Source organism: Schistocerca nitens, chromosome 9 (genome assembly GCF_023898315.1).
Source record: "Schistocerca nitens isolate TAMUIC-IGC-003100 chromosome 9, iqSchNite1.1, whole genome shotgun sequence".
Classification (NCBI taxonomy): domain Eukaryota; kingdom Metazoa; phylum Arthropoda; class Insecta; order Orthoptera; family Acrididae; genus Schistocerca; species Schistocerca nitens.
In genome coordinates, this window is record NC_064622.1 from 389,608,573 (window position 1) to 389,632,076 (window position 23,504).

Sequence of the window (23,504 nt, forward strand, 5' to 3'; positions counted from 1 at the left end):
CAGAGTGCGAAGTTTCACACGTGCACACAATGCTCCACACGTGTAGTACAGAGTTCAGCCTGTTTGGAACTACTTGGCTTTGATCGGTCTTTCTTGGAACTACTTGGTACAGTGTGACACTTCATTTAGTAGTGCAATGTGATACTTTTTCTTCAGACATTTCATGTGGCATTTTTCAGTTGGAATGATTTTCTACAGTTTGGCAGAATCACAGTGGCAGTACCGTTTATTCTTTGCTATTTGTACATGATGTAAAGGACATTCAAAGATTCAGTGGCTATTTGTACAAAAAGAGGCAGAGGTGATCTATCATAACAAGTCTTTAAAAAATTATAGGAAATACAGTTATTTTTTTGATGAGAAGGATGAAAATTCTCGATATCTATTTTGCAGTCGTACAATCAATAAGTGTCACAAATTAGTTACAGAATGGCATTGCAATACCATGCATAAATATTTTAATAATTATTTTATCATAAAAGAATACAAAATTACAACAATCAACAGGCAATTTGTATGGGATTCATTGTTTTTTACATGTAGAAGCACACTATGCTAACTATGAAGGCATGGAACAGGTGATGAAACTGATCATACTAATAGTAAATTTTGTGAAGTCACGTGCCTTATTACAGTCGGTTTCAACAGTTCTTGGGGCAACTGAACGAAGAGAATTCATTTTACATTACTGGCAAGTATGGTGCTTAAGTTTCAAACAATATTTCAATTTAAGATCTACTATTGTTGGATTTCTGAAGGAAGAGGGAAAGCAGGAACCAAAATTAGAAGATCCTGAATGGACTGCGGACCTCACATTTTTGTGCAATTGACTGCATGAGTCTTTTAAAAAGAAAATAATGTTGTGGAAGGGACAATTTCTGATACAGAACACCATCTATTTAATTAAGCTCCCTGGCTTTAAGGAAAACATGAAATTTGAAGAATATTTGTGGCTTTGATAGAATTACAGGAACTGTTTTCTAAATATTTTTAAATCACTAAGAATCTAACATCTGTTTTTGAGCTGTTTTCGAAGCCCTTTTGTCGTGTTAGTTGAGGGCACCCCTGTGCAAGTACAGACGGAACTAATCAATCTCCAATTTAATACCTGATTACAAGATAAATTATTTTACATTAAAACTGTCCAGGACTTCAACAAACTTTTCCTCGGGAAGAATTTCCATACCTTCATAATGAGCCTAGAATCTATCGATCAAAATGTGTCGGTGTGAAACATTTCTTTTTTTTAAAAAAAATTATGAAACTAAATACATCACAATTAATCTATGACATTGTCTGCTACTGTCCATTTATCTGAAGTTTGTGCCACATATAAAAGCAAACCACCAGTAACTAAATAATAGTGAAAATTTGTTTTGTTTGTGATCTATATTGTTGAAATACAAGAAATATGAAACAAGCCATATACAAAACATTTGACATCCTTGCATGACTGAACTGTTGCCTAATGTGATGTGCTGCAGTTCCCCCAACCAAGACAGCATAGCGTGGTAGTGGGAGAAGTATACATTCAAATGAGAGAGGCCCATACGCACGCAGAAATCTTGTTTTCCCTGTTTTATAGGTTATGTACATGTTTGTTGTTGCCAGGAATGCTGTAATTCAATGGACTGTGTTAATCCCTGCAGGCTGTGTGCTAAGTGTCAGTTGCAGGAGAAGAGGATGATGATTATTCCCCTCAATGCTGTCACAGGTATTCCAGTAAGTATGATATTTCTGAACACTGTTGTGATGATATCCTGAGTTTCCATAGCAGATAGATGTAACTAACTGTGTGATGCTTTAATAAAGGACCAAGCACAGCCAGTAGAGGTAGGGAGGGGAAGTTGAATGATAATGATAATGATAATGATGATGAGGAGGAGGAGAAGGAGCAGGAGGAGGAGGAGGAGGAGGATTCAACTGCACTAAGTTTCGCTGGAACTATTTAACTATTAACTTGGTGAGTCGATTCCAGCCACTATCACAGTATGTTCCGCCAGCAGATGGGGGGGGGGGGGGGGGAATGGGGGGAGGGGTTACTACACTTCTCGATTTCTTTAATTATTCAGGAAATAAAGGATAATATGTAAGGATTTCTCCTTTCGTGTAATCGTATTTATCGGTGCCTTAGATGAGTAAAATAACTGTTGAAGATAAACAAATTCTTCTTCAGTCTGGGTATTGCCTTCAAATTAAGACATCAGCTAACAATTTTAATGCGACATTAAAACAAATGAATACTGAATTAATGAAACATGTATGGCACTGATATATATTTTATGATTTGTTAGGCTGATTGTCACTACGTGTGCAAGCTTTTCGAGCCAGAGGCTCCTTCTCCTGGCAGAAGGATTGAAGGCGAAGGAAGATGGGCGAAGGAAAAGGACTGGAGAGGTTTACGAAATGTGGAGGAATTCGAAAAAGTCACCCAGAACCCCAGGTCAGGGGAGTCTTACCCAACAGGATGAGAAGAAAAGATTGAATCAGTCTTTCCTTCTCATCCCATCCAGTATGTCTCCCAAGACCTGGGATTCTAAGTGTCTTTCCTGAGCTCTACCCCTTTTCCTAAACCTCTCCAGTCCTTTTCCTTCACCTTTCTTCCTTCCTCTTCAACCCTTCTGCCAGGGGAAGTAGCCTCTGACTCCAGAAGCTTGCATAGACAAAACTTTTTTATATGGGCATACTCCTGCTGCCGCTTGGTGAGTAGAATTTTTTATCCACCCAATTACATTATATTGTCAAAAATTGTTTATTTTCATTGTTACGTCTAAGAAAAACCTATTTTTGTCCACATAGACTCGTTAAAAAGGGGTGTTACTGAATTAGCCATTATTTTGTGACTTGCATTGTAGTACCTACTTAAATAGTGCTGACAAACTGTACTTAAATGTGGTGTTCTATACTTCACAAGATCCTGCGTAACGGGCAAAGAAAGTCTTTGTCATTCATACCATTACTATTTGTTACCATGTCACATTATTGCTCATCAATGCAAAAGCACCAATTAATTTAGAACAGCACTATTCATACTACGAGTGAAGCAGTAAACTGAATTCAAGTGAAGAAAATAAAATAGAGGACAAAGTTACCAACCTCAGCTTCTGTGCAATTTCATCGTGCTGTTCATCACAGATGATGTCCGGAAGGCAGAATATAACTTCTCTTTGGACCTAAAAAATTTAAAAACAGAGTTATAGAAAGTTTTTACAACAAAGTAATATAGCCAACAAATACTTTTCAAAATTGTGTGTTATGAAAACCCTAAAAGCAATTAGGTTTTTGGTGTTGCAATTTTCCACAGTTAAGTTTGTGAGCTGCGTTTGTTGCATATGTGTGTGTGTGTGATTTAATACTGATGAAGGCGTGTTAGGCCAACAGCTTGACAGCATTTTGTTGTGCATATCTGAGACTCAGCATCTCTGCTGTATGGTGTGTAGCAACTATCCCTTTCATAAAATTACCTACTGGTTTATGTACGGATAACACAAAAATAGGAATTAGATCATGGATGTATTTCAGCTGAGGCGTCGCTTGATTCTTTCCTTCAAATGTATTCAGTTATTCAAATGTGATACTGTAGTAGTCTACAAAACTGTCTCTTACTGAAAAGGCAATACAGCTTGCTCTGCACTTAACTGCATTATGAATGTATGTCTCTGTGACTATGACAGACTCAGCCTGTTAAGTATTTGCACATATCAGATAACTTCTTGAGTAGTCGTGCGAAACATTCCAAATTTTTAACACACACTCTCTTTCCTGTCCATGAAACAGTAGAATGTTTTACCAGAACTAGAAATGTCACTGTTCGGCCTTTTTTTTTTTTTTTGCTTTAGTTGCCAGGTATGTGGAAAAACACCACTTACAACAAAATAAATGTTAAATAAACTGTTGTAGTCATCAAAGTATTTTTACCATTCTTGCCCAACTGTTATGGTTAATTTTACATCAGGTGGTATTGGATACAAATATCTGTGTGATGAATCTTTGGTTAGATCTAGGATGCAGTTAAACTGGGCAACATTGAACCTGAAGAACTCACAGAGCTTTGTCTTCATTTAATAAATGACTACTGACAAATGTCGTAAAAAGCTTGTCAAGCTTTGTCCAAATTATGGCATGTGTTTCAGCTTTTTTGTCATGTAACTGTTGGTGCATAATGCCTTCTTTATCATCATTTTCTTGCAGTAGTAAGTACAACAATAACGCATGATCATTAATCTGAAAAATGTGTGTCTATTTCCTAGAACTGTTCATGGCTAAGCTATGAGCTACTTGCACATGGCATGCTCAGACAGCATGTTCAGTACTAGCACACTCAAATAAAGTAACTTTTCTTTTCTCTATACTACAGTTTCCCTCCAACTTTAAAATCAATTTTGATATGTTAGCTACCTTTAGTACGCAAAAATGAGTCACCTAAAATGAACCAAATGTAAAATAGCCAGCGACCACAATTTTCACTACAGCCCATTCAAATTTTATGCTACAGACTAGGTGTATTTGGAAATTCAATGTTACAATAAATATGACCAATATCAAGAAAATAGACACTTCATCATCAAGCTGTGGTATGACACTATAAGATATGAAACATGTCAGTTTTGTGTGCCAATGTCCTCAGAATAAGATAAGAACTATCATATAGTGAAGAATACACGCAAATCTGAAACAAGTCGTTTTAATTTTTTAAGGGGAAGGGAGAACCTTCCCCCCCCCCCAAAAAAAAAAAAAAAAAAAAAAAAAAACAACTCTAGGAATTGATGCAGGTTTGCTTCCTTTACATGCAGCATTTTTCTCACACATTGCCATCAACTACTTCGTAGGAACTAGACATTACTTTCCACTGTGGTGTCTCTTGCTTTTGAAAGTTGTAGCCATTGGCCATGGCATGAGCCCCGCCACCAAGCTGTGTTCTGCCTGGCCAGCTGTCAGGCCCAGGGAGTTTCATTTAACAAAATACACTAATAGAAGTTTCTTAATAAGATCAAAATATGGAAAATCAGGGATAGAATACAAAAAATTAAATAGGATGGATTGTTACTCACAACATACAGGTGCCTCTTCTCAATAAGAGTTATTTATCTTTCAATCTCTGCACAGTCTTCTTGTTTTTATTTCATTATACATATGTTGACAAAAACAAGTGAGACAGATGACATTACAAAGAAACTATTATTCATGGTGTATAAGTGGCTGACTGTTTCACAACCTTGAACTTTATCCTCACCCTGTGATGAGTTACATCAAAAGCAATTAACTCAGTGACAGTGAATGACCAGTTGACATCAGACAAGTTTTTGCACTCTGGTAGGTGGAAAAAATGAAGACCCTACATGAGCTCACAGTCAATGACACGATTTGATTTGATTTGATTTTTTATTGGTCCAGTTTTATCATATAGCACAAATTGTACAATTGATATTGGACAGGTCAAAGATAAGCTACAATAATACATAGTATTAGCAATTAAAATTAGGTACCTACTACAATTAATTTTGTTACTTATTCAGAAATTCTCTGACAGAATAGAAACAGTGCTTTCTTAGAAATGCCTTTAGTTTAGCTTTAAATATTGAATGAGTAGTATTTTTTATTTCCTCTGGTATCTTATTGTGTAGTATTACACCAGTGTTAATTATGCTCCTCCGATAGGTGGTTGTTCTGTGATATTTTTGATGTATATTTGATTCCCTTCTGGTACTATAGTTGTGTACACTTTTGATCTGTAGCAGTTTGCCTGTTTTCAGGAACATGTAAACAGCATTTTTCAGAGAAAAGCAAGAACAAATTTACGGCAAATAGCTTGTCACTGTCATTAGATTTATTTAAGTTGAAACTTGTGGCAGCTGAAGGACACAGTTCATTTACTAATACAGCATGACAAATGTAGAAATGTGAACAGTTTCTACTTTTTCATTCAGTTTGTGTCATATCTCATATTGAAATGAAAATTCAGTTATCACAAACACCTGTCATCAGTAGCCCCATCAGAGAACAGGACAATAGCATTGATTTCTAATTCAAGAAATATTTTGTCTTTTTATTCATATTTTGCACACTAACATTAAATTGAGTTTTACAGCAATGAATATAGGAATTAGACATTTCATTATATAAATACAATATATAATCAAGACATTATTAGAAGTAATTTACCGCAGTTTGTGCAGCATCCAGAACCTCAGCAAGTTGTGTGCTAAGGAACTTTGGGTCCACTATGTTGTCCAAAAAACGCATCTGACGCAAAATAAGACGTGCCCAGGGAAATTCATCTTCATTTGAGGCACTGGGGAAAAAATATGATTATATAAAAATGGTACACATCAGTACCCCAAGAGGGAAGTTTACTAAATGCTCAAAAATAAGAAGAGAAAAAAAGACAAGCCATAGCAACATATCTCAAAAAAGGAAAATAATTTGTAATTTGCATTTCAATCCCATTTATCTGACACAGAGCATCTTCTACAGTAAATAAGCTAGATGTCAATTAACAAAATTAATTTACTAACAAACAATCCAGAAATTCAGATAGAAACACATCTTAATAAAGATGTACATACTTTTACCACTAAATGACATATGGTGTAAATGAGATCAAATAATGGAAAATCCAGGATGGAATAATGACAATATTATGAAACGGACAGATTGCTATTCACCATATATTGGAAATGCTTAGTCACAGATAGCCACAACAAAAATATTGTCAAAAAAATAAGCTTTTGGCAAAAATGGCCTTCATGGGAATTAGACAAAACACACACACACACACACACACACACACACACACACACACACACACACACACACCGACATGTGGTGTGTGTGTGTGTGTGTGTGTGTGTGTGTGTGTGTGTGTGTGTGTGTGTGCGCGCGCGCGCGCATGTGTATGTTGTCTTATTCTGAATGCCTTTCTTGGCCAAAAGGTTACTTGTTTGACAGTCTTTTTGTGTACCTATCTGCGACTCAGCATGTTCACACTATGATGAGATGCTGTAAATGATAATTTACAGAAAGCATAACTGTTAACATTATACCTGCAAAAGATGGTAAAGTATAATTTATTTATTTTTTGAGAGCGGGAGATAAGGAGGGAGGGGGAGGAGGTGAGGGAGGGGGAGGGGGAGGGGGAGAGGGGGGAGGGGGAGAGGGGGGGAGGGAGAGGGGGGAGGGGAATAACAGATCAAATGTGGTGATGAGAAAACAAATTAGTGAATATCTTTATAAAATTAAATTGGGGGTGGCAGTAGCAATCAGAAATATGAGAAGGCAAAATGCTATATATTCAGATCAATTAAATAGTAAATGAACTAAATATTTCACTTAACCAAAATTGAAGGAAGGCTATTGTTCACCCACAGCTGATTATTGGACAGTTCATGAGCACATACAGGATCACTGAAAATTTCACTATCTTCCAAGCAAGCTATCAGTCTAAAACTTCCTGGTTGATAAGACTGCCTGGTACACTCATAAGAACCAAGGCAACGCTGTTTAATGAATGGTTGCTCAAAAAGAGTTGTGTGGGAGGAAATGATATGAATCACACAACGGAAGAAGGAAAAGGTGGAAGCATGAAGATTGGAGTTCCCATACAGTGAGGTCTGCACCCAACAGAGATAGCTTAGACACTGGAAACCAGAGCTAGGAGCTGGGTGCCATTACCACCACCACCATGGCAGCTGCATGGATAGCAATAGAAGTGGAATGATCGAGGGGGTAACGGGCAGCTTATAAAGGATACTGACAGATATCAAGCAGCAGTCGTCAGGGACTACCTGAAGACGGCAACAAATATGTTTGCCAAAATAGTGTGGAGTGTAATTATAATGTTACCCAGCTGGACACCTGAGAATTCTACTAGATAGAGATATGCCAGGAAAACATCAGATCACGATCAGATTTGACAATACAATCCTGTCTGTTTCAGTGTTTCTTTCACTTCTCCCTGAGGTATTTGTTCCTTCATATTTCTCAAAAGATTACTAATTTAATCACCAAAAAGTTATTTTCCAGCAGTAATGTAGCAGCCTTCACTGTTAGCTTGGAATATAGATAATGTTTTAACTGGCAATGTTAGATTTACTGGTATCTTTACGCAACGAAGTGTACCAAAAATGATGCATTTTGGAAGGAACTTTAACATGGTGCATCATTTAAACTGAATATTTTTGTAGCACACAAGTATAAATGTGAAAAATGGTTGTGAGGTCATGTGGTGTTATTTCAGAGATTACGAACTCGAGTCAAATTTACAAATACCTTCACAGTGTTAAGTCCACTTATCAGTATAACATTGCACCATCCGATGCAGAGCAGCTGGAGATTTGTTGCCTTACTTCATTTTTGTTTATTCTTTCTAGGCTGTCTCATCCTTTACTTCCTTTCGATTAGAAATTTTTGTCTCCTTTAGATTCTGCAGTTACTTTGCTTTCTTCCATTTCTTTTGATTATTTGTACCTCATTACTTGCTTCTTTGCTTCTTACTTTATTTTCCTTTGTTTGTTGCTTGTTTTTGTCTCAACTATGCTTCCTGATTGTCTCTGCTTATATCATGTCTAAACTGTCAACTGCTCTCTCTCTCTCAAACAAATTTTCTAGTCTATACTGTTACTAGACTTTCATTATTGTTCTCTTCTCCTTCTGTCCTACTCTCACTCCAAAGAAATGAAGTCACTTTCCAATGTAATACACTACCTGACAAAAAAAGGGAAGCACCCAGAATGGGAGGAAGAAATGAAATGAAACTTCACAGGGTGAGAGTATATTTGATGTTTTGCAGTGATTACAAAACTGGGTCAAATTTACAAAGTACTCAGCAGTATGACCTCACTTATCACTATGATGATGCACCTCCTTTGGCCCAAGTGCAGGCACTGATTCGGTTGGGAATAGTGTCTTGAAGCTGTTGTATCCTATTCTGGGGCATGCTAGCCCACAACTGGGTTACTATAAAGCCATTGTATCCTCTTCTGAAGCAAGCTGACCCACAACTGTTGTAACTAATCACAGATCCTTGCAGTAGGATACAGTTGACGTCCAAGCTGGTCCTACACATTATCAGGACAGGTATGGGGATCTCGCTGGCCATGGGAGTATTTCAGCAACATGCAGACAGTCCAGAGACATATGCCATGTGTTGATGAGCATTGTCCTGTTGAAAAATTGCACCCCTCTACAGTCACGGTGTAACACCTGAGGCTGCAGGATGTCCATCGTGTCCATCACCTGTCCCTCAATCACTACTATCTGTGACCTGGAGTCATACTCAATGGCAACCCACACCACGACACCAGGAGACTACTGCTGCGCCTATCCAAAACATTGGAAGAATAAGACCTCTCCTGAGGTTGCCGTCATACTCACCAATGATGGTGCAAGATGACACAGAGTGTTATAGGGTGTCCATTACTTGTTCTTGGATGGAGAGGGCAGATGTGAAGGGGTTATGATGTGCACAATACAGACATGGTCGGCCAGAACCTTGATGGCGAGTATAGTTGCCCTCAGATTCCCACGCAGACAACAACATGCCACCATCACATCTTACTGCCCCACAAATCTGGATACTGCAGATTCAAGCAGTCGGCAAAATAGAGAACCACAATAAGGCCTCTTTCACACTCTGTCAGGTGCCAATAGCAACTATGTGGCACCTCTGTGTCCTTTACAGTGATTACACAACATTAGACACTGTTCATGTCCCTTATGTGTCCTTCTTGGCCTTGTAACAACACTAAACATGAACAACACTAATGTACTCTGGTGGCAACTCTACCTGTCACAGAAAATTGTAACTCCAATTTTCTGTAGTGCTTCATTTTTTTTTGTCAGGCGGTATACACTTCCAATTTTTTAAACACTGAGGAAAGTTCCATAAAAATATTTTGTCACTATTTTTTGTGCATATTTTCTATTATCTTAAATGCGCATTTTTATCCTTATCAGATTGACTGTTGTATTTCTATCCCTAATTTTCGAATACAAACTCCTTTACACTGAGAATAGCACATATATTCTCCACAAGTCAACAAATTTCATTGATTAAGAAATAGGTGGTGGTGGGAAGGGAAAGGAAATTGAAATTCACAATTGACTGAGTTTTATGACACACAAAATATTCATTTATCCATAACATTTGTAGACGAGTTACAAGGCTGAGGAGTTAATCACTTGAGGAAATAACAGCAACCAATAAGCACAAAATGATTTTTTGTGATAGGGGACTGTTAAAAATTGCAAGGTTTTTAATAATGATTCGCTTGGATGTGCAGCACACACTTCTGACAACTTGTTTTCGGATCTTCAGTATGTGCAATGTATAGTAAGAACTTCCCCAGAAAACAGTGTCATATCTGTGATTCTTGAGTTTCTCGTGGCGTATTTGATAATCAAAATATCCACGGGTGTGCTGCCGGTCTATAGTGTCCAACGGGCACAATATTTCGGCGATCATACATGTCGCCATCATCAGGTCATATCTAATAACTGACAAAAATATCTGCGGTGTTTAATTTTCCTTGTATCCATACCAGTGGTTCCAGATAAGGTTTCTACAGTAAATGAAAAGATATATTATTTACCTGCAAGATAATCAATACGCAAATTCCAACTTAAATTCCTATCTAGCTTTAGTTGTAGAAATTTGTTACATTTCACTTCTGCTGTCATTATCTTTATAACTTATTTTTAGTTTCCTGACATTTTGACTGATGTGTCTTGAACTGTGCCATAGATGACTTTGAGAAGTTCCGAGATAATGTGCATAGTCTTCTGAACCATTTTTCTATGCTACAAGTGTATTAATGACACAGTTAGGGATTTTTTTCTGCTTCACAATTTTCAGTTAATGCAGATGTATCATCTGCAAACGGAATAAGTGGAGTGTTGCCATCGATGGGCAAGTTATGCACAGATCAGGACTGAGACTGCAGCCACCAGGGATACCTTATGTCACTGTTCATTTTGAAGGGTAAATTGCTGTATTTGAGGAGATGATTACTCTCTGCCTTCTGTGACATGGGTACGGTGTAATCCACTGCCTCACACTTTCCCTAATCCAACACTTATCTAGTTTGCGGATCAGTGACACATTTTACATAGTTGAAGGCTTTTGTGAGGTAACAGCAGTTATTTCTTGCTGGAAGCCAAACTGGCTTTCAAAATAATCTGCTGCATTACAATAGAATTTCATATTTAGATAGTGGTTACTTTGCTGAACTTATTTGATATGGCAGAAATAAGAGAGATACAGTGATAATTTACACATATTCTTAAACACTTCCTTAATGAGTGGCTTCATTTCTGTATGCTTTAATACATGTGAGAGACAATCTCATTCAAAAAATGTATTTATTAATGCAGCTAGCAAACGATTTACCATTTAGGGTATCCCTTTCCAGCCTGCAAATAACCTTTGTAATAACATCAAAGCCAAAGGGATTTACTTTTTTCTGGCATACGGCTACGCTGTCATCATCTGTTTTCAGAATATTTATGAAACATTCAGGAAAGCACTCCAACATTTGTGCAGGGTTCACAGTGATATAATTTTCAAGTTTAATTTTAGAAATTTCGGAGTTTCAGACTATAATGACCAATTCAGGTTTAACAATGGACCACACTGCTTTTCATTTATTTATATGCCTTAAATTTAGCCTACTGTTTGATATCTGATTTGCTGCTTTCACAACATTCTTAAATTCAATTTTAAAATAGTTAACAGATTCAGTGAAGGCAATATCTTTGTTATACTTTATTTTATTACATAGCTGCTTTTGTCTAGCACTATAGATTTTTATGCATTTAGTGATCCATTCTAATTTACTTGTCACTTTACTACAGCAGGTTTTAGGTGAAAAGTTTTCATTGAACACCTCTAGAAAATTGCTTAGGAATGTACCAAAAGTTGCACTAATTGAAATATTATTGTCACAGTGCAATTCCATATTCTTTAACCTGTCATGAAACATGTTTAAATTTATTTTCCTGAAGGCTCAGCGATCATCATGTGTGTGAAGTATGTGTGAATTTACATGAACGCTACTGACACTTTACCTATTACATAAAAATACATTAATATTATTCACACACTCTTTTCATTAAAAAATAAAAATTGTTTGTAATTATCACAGTCAAGCTTTTACAAGTGCTTGGAAGACATCCCAGGAATTTTCCCTGTCAAATGTGGCTACAATATGAAGTGCCTGCCTACTGAACTTTACGCTAGAAATGGACATAATTTAAATCTGTCCATTAAGATTACTAGGATTCTGCTACACGGTCTAAAAATGGATCACATTCATTGGTAGCTAACCTTTCTCTTTATTCTTGGTTATGTCCCTCTGAACAGCGATACATACATGCATTTTCTTCCTTGTCAATACACTTGACACTACACGACTACACAGCAAGTATACAAGAGTTGAATTTAGCCTTTTCTTTAAATTAATGTGGTTCACGCTCTTGTGTCACCATTTCAGTTTTACCCCACTTCAGCATCTTACATGCTGTGTGTCTTCAACTTAACTATTGAGTATGGACCACTGTAATCAACACATGTGGACTGTAGGATAGAGGTTGTATTTTACAACACTGCAAAAAAATGGCAAAAAGTAAAATCCAGCATTAACACACAATCTAACAGCACTATCTTGTCAACTCTGTGATAATTATGCACTGACTCCATAACAAATGCAGAGAGATTTGGAACCAAACCCGCAACACTGGTACACACAGTCTGGTAATTAGGAACCATAGTCCATAACATCGTCACCTCTTTTGGCCACATACTAGCAATGAAAGTTTCTTCCACAGCTAGGATTCATATGGGAATTCTAACTCTGAGTGCCACAAATTGGGAATATTTTACAAGAAGTTGAGTGTAGTGGATCACTGGTCCAATGGATGGAATCCTGAAGGCATTACCAATTTGAGATAACAATTTATCACTATTAATTCACAACAGATATTACTGAAAATTCCCAAAATGTTGTCACTGGTGATTGTTATACTTACCTTTCAGCAGCAAATGAAAATTCTAATAGTTTTTCAAATAGAAGTTTCATCACACGTGTCTGGATGCAATCAACTGTCAGCAACAGTTGTAGCAGACTAGCTTGAACATTTCCTCTTGTGGTTTCACAGTCCTCCGTAGTCTTAAAATAAAACAAAAAAAGAGAAAGAAACATTTCACTATTAGAATTTTCAGTCTTTATAACAAACAGCAGCACCAAGTTACCAGAAACAAAAATTGGAACATCTGAGAAATGGTAGACTGACACAAATTTAAAAGTATAGCTTCAATGACACAAATTTAAAACTATAGCTTCATGAAACTTCCTGTTACCCACCTAAGCAGTAATTTGAGTGCAGTTTGTAAACATCAATAATATGGAATAATGTTCATATAATTAACACACTCTAAAATAGTAAATATTTTAAAATTTGTGATTCATAAAACTCAATAAAATTAAATTTTAATGCCATGTTAAAACCACAGAATTCCCTGAGATTTTATGAAATTTCTGAAACTCTCTAAAGAGTTCCCTGATTTTCAAGGTACAGTGTAATTTCTGAGAATTCCATGTTTTCCAGAAGAATCGTCGCCTGGTGATGATGGAACTTCATATTCTACATAAAGTTCCAAAGCTTGTCACAAACTGTTTAAATCTCTGTGACATTCAATCAGCTCCAGCTGTTCTTGTTTGGGCATCTGGTGAATAGGCATTATTCTTTTGTCATCAATATAGTTATCATTTTTTCATTTTACTTTATTTCGTGTAACAACTGTAACAAATAAGTGACATAACATAAGAGAATGTTACATACCAAAGGCAGTATTTCTCTAGAATTCTGAAATACAGAATGGATGTATTCTTCACGTTTCAGGATAAATCTCTTTTGCTTTGACATCAGTAATGAGAAAACTACAATAACAAAAATATTACTGTATTTTCATTTGCTCAGTTAATTATTTACGTCCAGCATATGTATGATTATAAAAATAGAAATGCCAATGTTTTGGAATGTAATATCAATGTGATGGCATAATGCACATCAGTTGTTTTGAAACTGTCTTTTTTATTAATTTTTCTTCAGTTTTGTGGTACCTTACATAACGAATCTACTCAGTCACGGAACAAATCACTATATAATTCATAAAATGATGACAGTCAAATTTAGAAACTGAAACATTAAGAAAACACAAGATCTGCAGCAGCATATACAAACAAATAACACAGCAAAAGGTGCCATACTACTGTGAAGATCTTTTGCGCACAATAAAAGAGTGCCACAAGGAAGCATTTCAATTTAAATTTGAAAATCTTTGAATTCTCTCATATTTTTCAGAAGTGGAGATAAAACGATGAAAATGAAATCTGCAGAATAGTGCTCACTGTTTTGTACTATAGTTGAGAAAATGTTACACGACTGCAAATTGATTTTCTGGCAAGTGTTAACTCAGAGAATGTAGCAGCTGATGTTGAATGAGTCTGTATCATTAACCACAAATACCATGATGGAGTATACATACAGGGACACAAGAGCTAGTATTCTAGGTTACTTGAATAATGACCAGCACAAAGATAGTGAATTGACATCACAGACTGTTCTGGCCATCAGTTTTTAGGCTAAGAATATTTTTTGTGAATGCATGTAGTTGCCCCAACCACATAAGATAATAGAATAAAAAGAGACAAGCGTTAGAGCTACAACAGAGACACCAACATTCAATGTCTACACAAAATCATAAATGTGATATGTTCAAGAGAGTTTTTTGCCTATCTCATAGCCTATGAATTTAAAATGTTTTACTACACAGGTTATTTGAAAGTACTGACATTTATATAAGTATTAAGCGAAGAACTCAGATTGTTTTCAGTACACATATATTTAGTAGTGCCGTATCTACTCAAGTTATACCTATTTTTTTCAAAATGCATAAAGTCAACACCACGCATACACAATCTTATGCCTAATTTTTTGGGTACACAAGTGCAACACATTAATATATTAATAGTATACATGTAGATTTGTGTTCCACATGACTTTAGTGACTCTTGTGATGTATAGTTAACAGAATATTACTGCTATTGCCTAGATAAATTTAATTAAAATATTGAAAACAACTGTGAGCAAGAAGTGTTTGAACTACCGTAGGAAAGTTAGTTCTTCGGTTCTATGCAGCTGTTGTGAGGGGCATCGGGGGAATATAGTTACATGGGAATCGGGGAAATAAATGGGTCTCTTCCATAGTATTGCAGAGTATGTTTTAGGGATAGGAAAATAGCTGAACACAAAGGGAAGATTAGAGCCCTTAAGGCTAAACTGGTTAGTGCTATGTAGATACTGATGAGATTAAGGGGAGAGAAGGGTGAAGGCACGTGGGAAGTGGTAACAGGGACAGGAGTCCACAGAAAGAGAACAGTATCTGACAGTTTCATCATTGGAACGAACAACAAATTTGCCTTGCTACATCAGTTAACTAAGGACAAGGAGATGTAAGTGTAGTCAGTACTCAACAGACTTTCGCCAGGAAACCAACTGTTTTGAGAAAAGTAGAAAGTAGGAGGAAAGTTCAGTTGTTAGGTAGTAGCCATAGAAGAGGTGTGGGCCAGATATTGTGCAAAAAATTTGGTGACAGGTAGCAGGTCAAGCCCAGTGCATGTATTAGTCAAGTGATAGAGGATGAAGGATCATTGTGCAAGGGTTTTACTAATCAAGATCATGTTCTGATAGTGAGTGGAATGGGAAACAGTACTGATAGGTATCAGGGCTACAGTATTTGAGTGTGACCTTGTAAAAACAGCATCTGCAACAAACTACGCAAACGTTGGCTTGGTTCCTGTTTTCATGTGGTATGATTGATCCCAAATGAACAGCGCTGTCAGGCATAGGTTTGGTTCCTGTTGATGGTATTGGTATCTGGGACTTCGCAAGACATGACCTGCATCTCAGTAGGAAATGGAAGGGTAAATAAATTGGCTGGGATGATAGTAAAATCTTTAAGGGGAGGCACTGAAACTCGTGTGAGTACCTCTTTTTTTGGTTAAGATCAGTGTCCAATGATTCAATATTGAATGAATTTAAGCTTAATGAGAAGCTCATACAGACAGGTACTAGAGATGTTAAAATATCACAAGATTTTTAAAAAAATTACAGTGAAAAATGATATAAGTACATCACAAGATTCTAATAAAACCACAGTGAAAAATAATGTTAGTATATTGCATCAGAATATCAGGGGATTAAAAAACAAAGTAGATGAGCTTATTTTTTGTTTAGAAGATTTAGAAACTGAGTGTGGAATAGATGTACTATGCCTTCTGAACATCATATAGTCAACAGATTTGGAAAAGATAAATGTAGGTGGATATAAGATTTCAGCACATGTAAGTACAGCAGGTATGGAGAGAGGAGGAGTTGTCATATATGTTAAAATTTATTATAGTGTGAAAAATTTACAAACTAAACAATTTTGTGTAGAGCAACATACAGAAGCATGCACGTGTGAGCTTAAACCAAATAATAGTACTTTTATAATAGTAGCTGATTACAGGTCCCCACTGGTAAATTTTCAGCTATTTTTGAAAAACTTGGATTCTTTGTTGTTCTATCCACCATACAGGGGGAAGAAATTATTGTTTTTGGGGATTTCATTGAAGATTTTCTGAAAAAGTCCAATAGAAAGCTTGGCCTTGAAATATTACCTGGCTGTTTCAATCTGTGGTCTGTCAATTATTTTCCTACTCGGATGGTACAGGAAAGCAGCACACTGATAGATGATGTATATTATAGATCTGCTCATGATGCACAGCTAGTTAACAGTATATGACATAGTGCCATAGATAATGCAAAACAGTCCTCCAAAATAGTGCACTCAATTAATGACTGAACAAGTGTAGATTTTAAGGAAAGCTTGCAACAGTTAGACTGGGATGAGATGTACACGAAACCTCATGCTGATTTAAAATTTAACCCATCTCATTATACCTTTGTGAGTTTATTTGAAAACAGTTTCCCTATGAAAACAGTGAAATATAATTACAAGAAACCACCTAAAAAGCCTTGGCGTACTAAAGGGATAAAAATGTCTTGTAAACAAAAAAGGGAAATGTATATCATAGCTAGAAAAAATAATGATCCAGAAACAGTGACACATCTTAAAAACTACTGCACTGTATTAAGAAAAGTTATTAAAAATTCCAGAAGTACGTGCATTATGTTTGAAATTAACACCTCTGATAATAAAATTAAAACAATTTGGAATATTGTTAAAAGGGTATTTCCCTGCAACCAACAGCACAGGAAGAGTTTATTTTTATCAAACTCAATGAAAATTGTGTAAACAAAAAGTCAGAGGTAGAAAATATTTTTAATAGGCTAATCATTTTGTAAGTGTTGTAGAAAATAGGGTCCAGCTGTTCATTAGAAAATGCAAGGCAGTACATAGAAGAGGGAATACCTATGGAACTTCATAAAATTGAAATTCAAGCAGCCACCTCTCCTACTGAAATTAGGAAAATAACAAATTCACACAAAAGTAATTGCTTGCACGGAATTGATGGCATCTACAACAGAGTGCTAAAAGCTTGTTCCTAACAGATAAGTATGATTCTCAGCCATACATGTAGCAGCTCACTGAAACATGGCATTTTTCCAGGTGGACTGAAATATGCTATTATTAAACTATTGCATAGAAAAGGGGATATGTCTGATGCTAACAATACTGCCCAATCTCACTTCTGACAGGTTTATTCAACATTCTTGAAAAAGTAATATATTCAAGAGTAGCATCACATATTTGTAAAAATAAAGTACTAACAAAAAGTCAATTTTAATTTCAGGAAGGTTTTTCAACATAAAACGATATATATGCTTTCACTGACTACATGTTAATGCCCTGAATAACTGAACATTACCCATTGGGATATTTCGTAATCTGTCAAACGCTTTTGACTGTGTGAATCATGAAATGGTTCTAGACAAGCTTAAGTATTGTGGTACGAGTGGAACAGTGCACAAAAGGTTCAATTCATATTTAACTGGTAAAATGTAGAATGTTGAATTTAACAGAACAGATAGTCTGCAAAAATCAACAGAGTCCTCTAACTGGGTAGGTACCAAGAACGGTGTCCCACAGGGTTCAGTACTGGGTCCCTTATTGTTCTTAATATATATTAATGGTGGTGGTGGTGGTGGGTAGTGTTTAACGTCCCGTCGACAACGGGGTCATTAGAGACGGAGCGCAAGCTCGGGTTAGGGAAGGATTGGGAAGGAAATCGGCCGTGCCCTTGCAAAGGAACCCTCCCGGCATTTGCCTGAAACGATTTAGGGAAATCACGGAAAACCTAAATCAGGATGGCTGGAGACGGGATTGAACCGTCGTCCTCCCGAATGCGAGTCCAGTGTGCTAACCACTGCGCCACCTCGCTCGGTATATTAATGACTTGCCACTCTATATTCATTAAGATGCAAAACCAGTTCTTTTTGATGATGTTACAAGTATAGTAATCATACCCAATAAACAAGAATCAGGTGAGGAAATTGCAAATAATGTCTTTCGGAAAATTATTATGTGGTTCTCTGAAAATGGACTCTCATTAAACTTTGAAAAAACACAGTATATACAATTCTGTATAGTAAATACCAAAACACCACTGATAAATATAGAATTTGAATAGAAGTCTGTCACTAAGGCAGAATATTCAAAATGTCAGGGTATGTGCACTAATGAAAAATTGAACTAGAAGAAACACACTGATGATCTGCTGAAATGGTTATGTTCAGCTACTTATGCCTTTAGGGTTATTGCAAACTTGTTTCTTATGTCTTCCAATGTAATCTGTAGCTCATCCATATCTTCATTGATTTCTGTAATCCAATTAATGTTGCACTTAATATTCCACAATTGTTCTATTATTCTCCTGATGATCCTGTTCTCTGGTGTTCTGATTAGACGTCCAAAAAATGAAATGCCTTTCTTCCTGATTGTACTCATTATCGGTTCTATTTCCTTGTAGACGGTTTCATTTGTAGCTACTCTCCAGTGTCCATCTTTCTGGTACGATTTGTTGATGCACGTTCTGATGATTCTTCTCTCTGTTTTGAGTATTTTGTCTATTTGTGCAATGTTAGTTGTTTTGAAGATGGTTTCACTTGCGTATGTTATTTCTGGTTGAGTGACTGTTTTGTAGTGTTTTAATTTTGTTGCTATTGACAGGCTCTTTTTGTTATAGGTGTTCTTGGTGATATATTGTGCTCTACTCAATTTGTTTATTCTGTTATGCCATGTTGGCTTTTCATTGAGGTTATATGTTATGATTTCTCCCAGATGTATATTGTATAAAGAAAACTTATGTTAAACTGACACATTCCATATCATTACGAAATGTTGTACTCATGATCTACGGAACAGTAATTAATGTACTATAATGTCTATCTGGAAACTGACAAAGTATAACACTTACATATGGTGCAGTGATCATCACAATGTTACTTGACTTATCATCACATTCACATAAAGCTTCACTCTATGTACAGTGATTTATTTCCTCCTTGCTTAATTCCTATTACAGATGGACAGTGTGGTTGTAGCAGTGGTGGTGGTGGCAAGTTTACAGCAATGAACATCAATGTTTTAGCAGCCTTGCTAAAAATACATGAAGATAAATATTGATGTATTTTGTGTATGTGGTGCTCTACAGCTTCTAAGGAAGATGTGGCTGAGAGGAAGCTGCAGTATGGGTTTACTAATTCAATGATTAGTTTCAACAACACTAACATGATCTGAGAGGGCATTATCAAGTCATTTTGTCTACATATGGAGAGCATTTTGCCAATTAGTGGATACTAGCTAGTCGCCAATGTGGTGTCAAGTGATTAGTGTATGCTGGAACATCAGCACAACGTGTTGTATGTTTCAATTGAGTGGTATATTATTTGTGACATTCTTGTGTTCCTTGTCACTTTTTATAACAATTTAACGTAACATCGCTATGTGACTTTCAGTGTTGTAAAGAGCATTTACATGTAATAATGTTACAATTTCTGATGGTGACAGCATAGTTCTGTCGAAACTGATAATAATATTGACATTATACACTGACGATGTCGTGACATGTAAATTGTTAAGCTTGATGCTGTTGGAAACCAACAAGGGCACTACAAGATAGGAAATCAAATACACAGTGCTGAGAATAGGCAAAAGTTGTAGTACTTAGGTTACTGGATGCCAAAAGTACCGCTAGAGCTCTGTGAATTGCTCACATTCTGGGTAGCTGTCACAGGGGAGAAGTTTCACTTCAGAGAATTACCTGGTAACTCCATCCACAGTCTACACACTGTTGTAAGTTATCACAGTAGAAGATGGTCACAAAAAGGCACATCTTAGCAGATACAGCAATGTCAGTAGGTTTACACTGGTTAGAGCGGTATAACAGTGGTCCCCATTCACAAAAGGCCTCTGGCTGGAGCCAAGTGAAGTAAAACACTTGTTACTGGCCATACGATAAAGGGAGTGATGTTTAGCTTTCAGCTGAATGCTGCTGCTACGAAATTCCGAGTTTGTTAATGTTAAGTCCAAATACATCCCTACCCCTCGAGTATGGGCAAGGGAGAAATCTGTATGTGGTTGGGCAGAGGCACCCTGGATGTGCAGAGCCACTCAGATTTACTGAAGCCTGCAAAGTGCTGGTGGATTGGTGGGTCAACTGTAGGAAGGGAGAAATAATGTGGCATTACAATACTTTTTTTTTTTTATTCAGACAGAGTTCTGTCAGATCGTTGGGATGCCAACTATGTGTGATTCGCTGTCACCCTCGGTAAGCAATTGGGGTGCTGCTCTCAAAATTTCTACTTAAAATGCGGCTAGTGTTCACTGCTACTGTCAATGCTCCGTCCAAGAGCACGGGTACTGACTTCTGGTGCACAACTAGTTGCACCCTTTGCTTTTTCTAATGTTTAGAATTAGCTGTCAGTATAGTCGTTGGTTTGATTGCAAATAAACATTGTTAATCAGACCCTTGAGTATGCTTCAGTCTCCTGCTGCGAGCATCCTATTGAGTCTTAAAATCCGCACCTCTCATAACAGGTACCTTGTGACAGTGCTTGGCACTACTGCAATCAACCAATCTGCTTTCACTGGAAGTTTTGCCTTTCTCCATTTGCTCTTGACCACTTGGAAATTGCAGACTGACCTGTAACCCTGTCTTCCCTTTATCATGTGTTAGGACACAATAATAAAAAGATTACTAATACTGACACTATGAAATCAGTGGTACATAGTGATGCTCAAAAAAATCACTTGCAGGTGACACAATGCTGCCACATGCAAAAGGAGTGGAATGAGCTCCTCTATCCCATTTCAAAGTCTCACCTAAGAGCAGCTACATATACAGGATAAAGCATATGTAGATTTGGAGACAAGCAGTTTTCCAGGAATAATTCAAGCAAATCACCAAAAACTCCTGGTAAGAAGATTAGTGTCCACTCTAGATATTTTGTTTGAAAACACTTTGAATCAGTTGCCTATCTGGGCCAAATTACTTTATATCACTGTTCTATTACTGCTTCAGATCTTTGTGTGGAAACACCAACGGTTACTGCATTATTTCAAAATACGTTCATACTAAAGAACAGTCCTATATTTCTAATAAACATATTAACTGTAGAACTCATTTTGTAATAAACCATCTTTTCTCATTAACTTACAGCAGGAAATGGGAAAATGTACATAATGATTAATAAAAGAATAGGTTGTCTTTTGTAGGATCTATTGTCCTTTATTAAAATCATGCTATTAGCTAATTTTAACCATGAGCCATTATGAAAAACATTTGCTGTGTCATGTGTTACGACATATCGATATGTAATAACAACTTGGCAAATATGCTCGATAATGGGTCACAGCTGAAATTACCTGATAGCACACGTAAATATGGCCTAAAATGGGCAATTTATTCATTTATTAAACACTTAGAAGCTGTGGATCCCCACAGAAGCAAAATCTACATAATGATTGACAGTTTCAACCAACATATTAACTGAAGTCCAAACGCCAATGTAAAAGAAGATTATGCAGAGTATGCAAAGGCTTTTCTGTGCTGGATGGAGGAGTATTGTCTCTTGGAAGAATGTACTGATTAACCTACTACGGGCTTCAAGAAGTGTAACTAACTAGGCCTAGGTACTTGCTAACTTTTTCTGGTTGAGAACTAGAGAGCCAGCAGGTTAAAAAGTTGTGAACAGAATAAAAAAATTTTAACAAGATATTTAAGGAACAGACTCTTCCTTTCAGTTAACACATTAACAGTGACAATAAAATGACAAGGCTTTTTATTGAAGTTGGAATCTTTAGATAAATGCAGAACTGAATGCAAAATTACCAAATTATAACTGATTATCAAACATTACGAAACAAAACATATGGTGCACTGTGTACGTGAAAGACAGTTCAATTACTACAGTTTAAAAACTGCATTCTTATCTTTCAGACGAATGATGCTCTGTCGTCCTCTGCCTAATTTCACAGAGGAACTGCTAAAATTAAATCAGTTCTAACCTCAGTATCTGTTAGAGCTTTCTTCAAGTCTGCCTCATTGTCAATGAAGGTTTCCAAATTTTCCACGAATTCATCAATGTTGCTTGGGAATGAATGATGTTGTTGAAGTTTGTTCTTCAGTTTGTACGCAAAGACAGCTTGATCACATGCTGAAACAGGCAATTACTGACCGTCACAAAAAAAAAGTATCAGCTTGGAGGCTACACACGAACAATTCTGTTAATTAAATGTCATTCTTGATCCAGGGCTATTACAAACATCGCATACTTTGAGCGTGATAAAATATGCAACAAAATGATGTTAGGCGACGGGGCATTCAGTCTAAACTGTTTTCAGGGCATTAAGTGTACCATTTTTTCTGAAAGTTTGGTTAAAAAACAGGTATGGGACTGGTTAGCTTATCAGTAACTGTTAACATGGTATCAAGCTCATTTCGTTGCAGGTGTTAACAACTGTTTGAAACAATAAATATTGCTTCTGTGATCGTCCACAATGTTAGGCACATTATGTCCACATTACGTACCTAAGCCGTTTGGTTTGTTTCCCACGGCAAATACGAAACCACACGATGACACTGTATCATCAAAATATGACTTAATTTGTTTTGACTTCTCCACAACAACTGAGGCTTGTTTGGGTAGAGGAGAACTCGAAGAATCTGACGACACGGTCCTTCGTTTTCTGGATTTGTACATTGTGATTACACAACAATCACACCATCAAATTCGATACTAGTCAACCAAACTTTACCGCCAAAAAGTCAAAACAATAACAAAATGAAACAGGCGCCACCAGAGATAGACTATCCCAACTCTCCAAAGCATGGAGGTATACCTCCAAGCTCCAAAGTATAGTGACAGACTGTGGTGTAGTCCTGGCGCGAAAGGTAATACAATTTGTAGCTGTGACCGTGGAGTGCGTTAGTAATGTTTAA

The 23,504-nt window shown here is 36.6% G+C and overlaps 1 protein-coding gene across 3 annotated transcripts in view; it reads right to left on the minus strand.

The window, feature by feature from the left end:
• The window catches only part of LOC126203320 (Fanconi anemia group D2 protein), a 230,364-nt gene that overhangs the window by 199,052 nt on the left and 7,808 nt on the right, over nucleotides 1-23,504 (minus strand). The window contains exons 1-5 of one of the 3 annotated variants that reach the window (XM_049937585.1): nucleotides 23,094-23,427; nucleotides 22,571-22,719; nucleotides 13,024-13,163; nucleotides 6,163-6,292; nucleotides 3,097-3,173 (exon numbers count right to left, since the gene is read on the minus strand). In XM_049937585.1, the coding sequence (XP_049793542.1) occupies nucleotides 3,097-3,173; nucleotides 6,163-6,292; nucleotides 13,024-13,163; nucleotides 22,571-22,719; nucleotides 23,094-23,265 (668 nt within the window). In that variant the 5' untranslated portion in view covers nucleotides 23,266-23,427. Of the gene's footprint in view, nucleotides 1-3,096; nucleotides 3,174-6,162; nucleotides 6,293-13,023; nucleotides 13,164-22,570; nucleotides 22,720-23,093; nucleotides 23,428-23,504 lie in introns of those variants that run through there. The other 2 variants (XM_049937587.1, XM_049937586.1) reach the window with 2 other exon arrangements.